General features: G+C 36.9%; 1 protein-coding gene across 1 annotated transcript; it reads left to right on the forward strand.

Annotated features, from left to right (window-relative positions):
- Window positions 1-3,198: 3,198 nt before the first annotated feature.
- LOC122610441 (ankyrin repeat-containing protein NPR4-like) lies at window positions 3,199-4,380 on the forward strand. The gene is made up of 2 exons (XM_043783433.1): window positions 3,199-3,642; window positions 3,730-4,380. Exons 1-2 carry the CDS (start codon window positions 3,199-3,201, stop codon window positions 4,378-4,380), a joined length of 1,095 nt encoding a protein of 364 aa, XP_043639368.1.
- The last annotated feature ends 1,714 nt before the right edge of the window (window positions 4,381-6,094 follow it).

Here is a 6,094-nt window from a genome sequence, read left to right on the forward strand (position 1 = left end):
AAGATCGCCCTTGGAGTTTTGGTAAGCTCTGGAAGGATTGCCCTATCCTTAACTTTGTCTTCCTTGCTGTACGGAGAATACTTAACTCGGCTATCTTTATTGTTAAACAAATTTTGCTTTCTTTTTCCTCGGGAGGACTCCCCATCTTGCGTTGGTTCCCCGATACTATTAGCCGTTGTATCCCTAGCGTCAAGCCATGCATAAGCCTTAGCCTTTGTATCCTTGAAAGTCTCCGAGAGCTTTTCTACTAGATGTTCAATAAGGGCTCTGCTTTGGCATCCGTGAATGAGGCCTGATATCCTTTAGGATTCTGGCAAAGTGGGTATTTCCTGAGTTTCATTAGTGTATCTATTTATGAAGGAACTAGTACCTTCCTCGGACCCCTGTTTGATATTGTGGGCTGCAATGTGGGTCTTTTTGTGCTTCTTTTGTTGGCTGAAGTGTGCTCGGAATTTCTCTTTCAGGTCCGTCAAGCCAATTATTGACCCCTTCGGGAGATTGTTAAACCTTTCTCTAGCGTCACTTTTGAGTACCCAGCCAAAGGCTCTACAAACTACGGGGTCATTCCACTGTTGCATAGCTGCTGCCCCTCTAAATAATTATAGAAAGTCACCGGGATCAGTCTTCCCCTCGTATGTCCCTAGGTGGGATGGACACTTCATATTCTTGGGTAACGGATACTTTTGTATCCATTCAACCAGAGGTGAGACGTTAGACTCATCTTCGAGAGGGAAAAACTGCTCTTGATTGACGTTTGATCCTTCTATGTTGAGTGTTGCTGATGGAGTGGAGTTGGCTCCCCAGGGAATCCTCCATAGTATGGATACCATGGAGGATACATCGGTTGAGGTCCCATTCCAGCCATTGCCTGTAAAGGTTGAGGCTCAGGAAGTTGTGGTTGAGCCATTGGGTAGATTTAGGGGTATATCGGAGGTCTTGGACCATACCTCGGAGGCATCGGGGGTGGTATTCCTAGTACGAATAATAATCGTATGGATGGGGGACCCCCTGCGGGGTTGTTATTGTTGAATCTGTGACAATTGGGACTCCAGGAATATTAGTGGTTCTTATCCTGGATCTAGGGATCCTTGTTAGGTCGGGAAAAGCAAAGCCCGCATCTTCTACGAATTTATGGGCCCTTCGTTGTGGTGAGGTAGTGACTCTAGGGCTTCGGACATTACGCGCATTATTCCCTGTTGCTATTCCATCTTGATCTTCTACCTCCCATTCTTCATCAGTATCGCTTTCAAAGTTTAGTGCCCTTCCCGCTGTTCGCTGCTAGTTTAGGGCTTCTTCAATCAAGGCTTGATTTCCCAAGAGTTGTTCTTCGTTAATTGGGTCCTGCCTTTGATACTGTAAAAAAGGTTTTGGGCAGTCAGCTGCCGCAAACTCGGGAGTGTTGAATGATGGCGATGAGATTCCAGCCGCTTGGGACGTGGTTGCACTGATTGGGGTTTCCTAGCTTGCGCTCAACATGATTACGGTGAATCAGTGTGGTGGTTCAGTGGTGGTTTTTTTTTTCTTGTTGATCGGTCCCACAGATGGCGCCAAATGATTGTGCACCAAATCATGTCGGGAGGCTTTTTGATTCGAAGGTAAAACCCTAAAGGGATTTTAGGATTTGTTGGCGATTCCCCGAAGGTAGGAACGGTGTTCCTTTACGCCAACGAAGGTGGATTGAAGAAATGGTCGAGTTATATTCGACTTAGGGTTTTAGTTTAGGGTTTTGATACGTGATTGTTTGTATGTAATCGATATTATATATATATTGAATGTGTATTGGAATGTCGAATGTGGAAGAGTCCTCCTCCTTTTATAAGAGGAGGTTCTTTGAAGGAGAAGGTTAGGGTTTTTCCTATTCTTTCTTCGATACAAAATCTCGTTGCCATGTTTATCCGATCTAGTTTCCTTATGAAGATATTCTAGATTATTCCGGGCTAGGCAAGAGGTTGTATTTATCTTTGGAAATGATTTGTATTAATCCTTTTGCGTCTTGGTTAATTTAAACACCTTCGCGCTCATGCCCTTCGAGGACGCTTCGTATTGCATGTTCTTCGTATGGTGATTCGAAGGGGTACATCGTCACAAAGAAGCATATTGTATCTCCATGTTTTGAACAATGGAGTTAATTATGAGACTTCATGTATAGTAGTCAAAGTTAAGGTAGCTTCACATTTATTTTAAAGCTAACTTGTAGAAAAGATGAAATACTTGAATGATGTGATTGGCTAATATATATATATATATATATATAGAATTAATTAACTTAAGAAAAGAAGTATAATATTTGAATTAAGGATATAAGACATAATATATAAGAAAATTTATTATGTATGTATTTGTATAACGTTTAGATCGAAAGTACGTAACGTATTTATGATTGATAATAGATTAAAGGATTTTTACCATTAAATGTCAATATATTTCTTAAGGTGTGCACACATGCACCATGTATATTTTTATAAAAATGATGATACAGTCACTACAAATAATATTATTTGTTAATGTGAACAAAATTTTAATTTATTCATACTTTTATGTGTGTAAAATTATGCTGAAATAAAAGTGTGTAGAAATTTATTCACATAAAAAATTTTGGTATTCTAAAGTTCACACTTTTTGGTGTGGACTTTGGTATTTAACTTGCCATACCACATTTGTCCACACTACATTTTTAGTTAGTTTGAAAAAATTTGGTGTGATAAATTAGATATAAAAGTCCACACTAAAAAGTGTGGACTTTTAGAATACCATAATTTTTTAACGTGGATAAATTTTTACACACATAAAAACGTAACAAATTTTTTTAATTATTCACGTTAATTAAAATTATAATATTGATTGTAGTGAGTTCAAACTTTCAAATTTGTACACATATGCACACTTTATATATTTTTTAAAAACCATCAAATTTTCAAATATAACAAAGTGGTCATAAACTTTCAAATTATCATTCCTCGTAAGAGTACGTGTTTATAATCTAAACAAACGAACACTTTGAAACATTATTTGAAAGTTTGAAGGTTATGAAAAATATAAAGTCGTGTATATGTTTTGAAAAAGTAAAATGTTTGATGTGTATCTTGTTCAGCAACGAACTACAATGCATTAACATATTATGACTTTTTTTAAACCTTAAACTAAAACCTATATGAAATTTTTTTTATATAAATCCGATTAATTGCTAAAATTTCAGGGATGCCAATTATCAAGCATATAGAAAAGAAGAGAAAGACATACGAAGAAGCTAAAGAACTTGTGAAAATAACATGTGATCATATCTATAAGTTAGGCTCTTTTGATTATGATCATCCGTGTTATAGTAAACCTTTTCTGGAGGCAGTACGTCAAGGTGCTCTCGAGGTTGTTGATGAGATTCTATATAGGTCACCAAAATTGATAATGTTGAAAGATTCGGTGGAAACGAATTATTGGTTTTTGCAATTAGCAATAATAAATCGTTCAGAAAAAATCTACAACCTTATCTATCACTTGAGTTTAAGATTGGATATTTACAGACAGCTTGAAGATTTCAATGGAAACAACCTCTTACACCTGGCAGGAAGGTTGGCACCTGAACGTATACTTAGTCGTACTACAGGTGCAGCATTGCAACTACAGCGAGAGCTTCAATGGTTCATGGTACGGTACAAATAAGAAATGAATTTGTCATGCTTTTTTTTTTTTTCTCTAGAGTTTCATTAATAACAAGCTAGCTAAGTTCTACAGGAAGTGGAGAAGCTCATGAAACCGGGAGATCTTGTGAATAAGAACGACGATATGGAGACGCCACATATGGTGTTTACGAGGGAGCACGCGGGTTTGGTGAAGGAAGGGGAACAATGGATGAAAACAACTGCAGAAGCATCTAGCATAACTGCTGCATTAATTGTAACAATCGTATTTGCAGCAGCTATTACTGTACCTGGTGGGAACGATCAAGAAAAGGGAATCCCTTTATTTAGAAAAGAAATTGCCTTCATTATCTTTGCAATATGTGATGCAATCTCGTTATTTTCAGCTGCTAGTGCACTCTTAGTGTTCTTATCAATCCTCACTACACGTTTTGCTGAAATGGATTTCCTGGTCAGTTTACCAAGGCGATTGATTATTGGTCTTTGTGCATTATTCCTCTCTACAGTTTCCATGATGGTAGCGTTTAGCGCAATCTTGTTTCTAGTCTTTTGTGATCAAAGACCATGGATGCTGGCACCAATAGGTGGGTTAACTTGTATGCCAATTGCAGTTATTGTTACCATGCAATTGCCCCTTCTGGTTGACTTGTTGAGCTCAACATACATCCCCGTCTTTGGTAAGCAAAAATACATAGCCAACGGTAAATTTATTACAAACCACCCTATGTTGAGATATGAATTATAGCTCTGCACGTTGTTATGGATTATAATATCTAACATTTTGTTCACATTATTGTCGTGTTGTACCTTGATTTGTTCACCTAATTATTGTTGTGTTAACCTATATATAGCATCCTAAATCTTTTTTTCCGTTTATGTGGACTTTTTTGTTAGTAACCTTTCGTGTGTGGACAAATGACACACATGATGTCATCAACCACATCCATCAGCAAAATCCCAATGCACCTCTATTTGCAGTGGGGACTAGCATTGGCCACATTTTGGTACAGTTATAACTAGTATTTCAATTCATCCTTTTTTATTTATTTTCTCTAAATTCTTTTTATATAATCCATTGTGTTTTTAGTACAAGATACTTGTATGCTCAAAATCGAATGATGCTGCATTGAAAGAACGCGCGTTTAATACCTGACTTATTTGTACTCGATGTTTTCCTTCTTAAGTACAGTGTATATATATAGTACTTATCATGAGTCAAGAAATTAAAGATTGAAAAGAATAAAAGACACTATACATCCTATTAATCCAAGCAGTTGTATTATAGTAATAGGACAAGTAACTACTTACATGTAAACAAAGATTGTATTAGGAAAGATAAATTATTGTTTATTGATTGTTCCTATATATGACACAATTATTGTTTATTGGTTAACATAATCAAACTCTTTGATTTGTAAATAAAGAAAAGCTTCTTGAACTGAAACTGATCTCGTCTTGGAGAGGGAATGAATTAATTAAACTCGATCCGATTTTAAACAAGTGAAAAATAAACCCACAATCTCCACACACTATAAACTGGGTCAAAGTTGGACTAAATCAAATAAACAAAGTGCGAAAAGATTTCAACTCCCACAGGCAAAGTTTCTTGTTTACTCTCTCAATCCTGTTGCAATAACTTTACAAGCTTTGCTCCTGTAATTCCATGAAACCGGCATAGCAGCCCATTTTAACGACTCAATCCTGTCGCAGTGGCTGTAACACGATATGATTATGCTATGCTCGTAATTTATCTAAATTTTCATTGTCTTTATGCTGGTATGAGTTCACATTCACAATAGTAATTGTGTTGTGAAAATTATTGATCTTCACTCTAATATATATAGTATGTCGAAGATTTATTGGTATTAATCCGTACGTAATACTTTAGAGGTACGAGCTGTGAGTTCCTTGTTCTGCACAGAGCCTCTTCAGTAAGGAGGTACAACCAAATTTGTCAATCCTCTTTTCGAATACCTGTCGACCATTTCAATTCTTTTCTATTTTTCTAAATACACCAACAAGCTAACGACATGATAGCCTGAATCATCTTCTTACTATATTACCAAAGTCACCAAATTGGAAAAAGGCCACGAGTTGAGAAGGAGAAATTAAGAGGTAACTGCTGGGAAGAAACACGGTCTCCAAGTTCCCAACAATCACAGCCCAATAATAGATAAACACAGTAAAGAAATAAGAACACAAGATTTAACGTGGAAACTCTAAAACTGGAGAAAAACCACGGGCCTCCAAAGAGAAAAGATTCCACTATTTGAAAAATTATTACAATCCAATAGACTAATCTCTTAAGCCTACCGCCCCAACCAATACACTTGAAATCAACAAGTCCCACACCGTAAAACAAAGACCCCGGCTTATCTTCGATACATAAGAAGGCACCCCTCTTTAGTTTCACTCAGACCTTCCCAGACTTCCTCCCGTATTGTTGTGACTCACTGACC

This window comes from Erigeron canadensis, chromosome 8, assembly GCF_010389155.1.
Source record: "Erigeron canadensis isolate Cc75 chromosome 8, C_canadensis_v1, whole genome shotgun sequence".
NCBI classification, from domain to species: domain Eukaryota; kingdom Viridiplantae; phylum Streptophyta; class Magnoliopsida; order Asterales; family Asteraceae; genus Erigeron; species Erigeron canadensis.

What these genes read in the sequence shown, in the direction of transcription:
- LOC122610441 (XM_043783433.1), top strand. Translation starts at nt 3,199, where the DNA reads ATGCCAATTATCAAGCATATAGAAAAGAAGAGAAAGACATACGAAGAA. An exon ending in GAGAGCTTCAATGGTTCATG is followed by an intron (nt 3,643 to 3,729) that starts GTACGGTACAAA and finishes TAAGTTCTACAG; the next exon opens with GAAGTGGAGAAGCTCATGAA.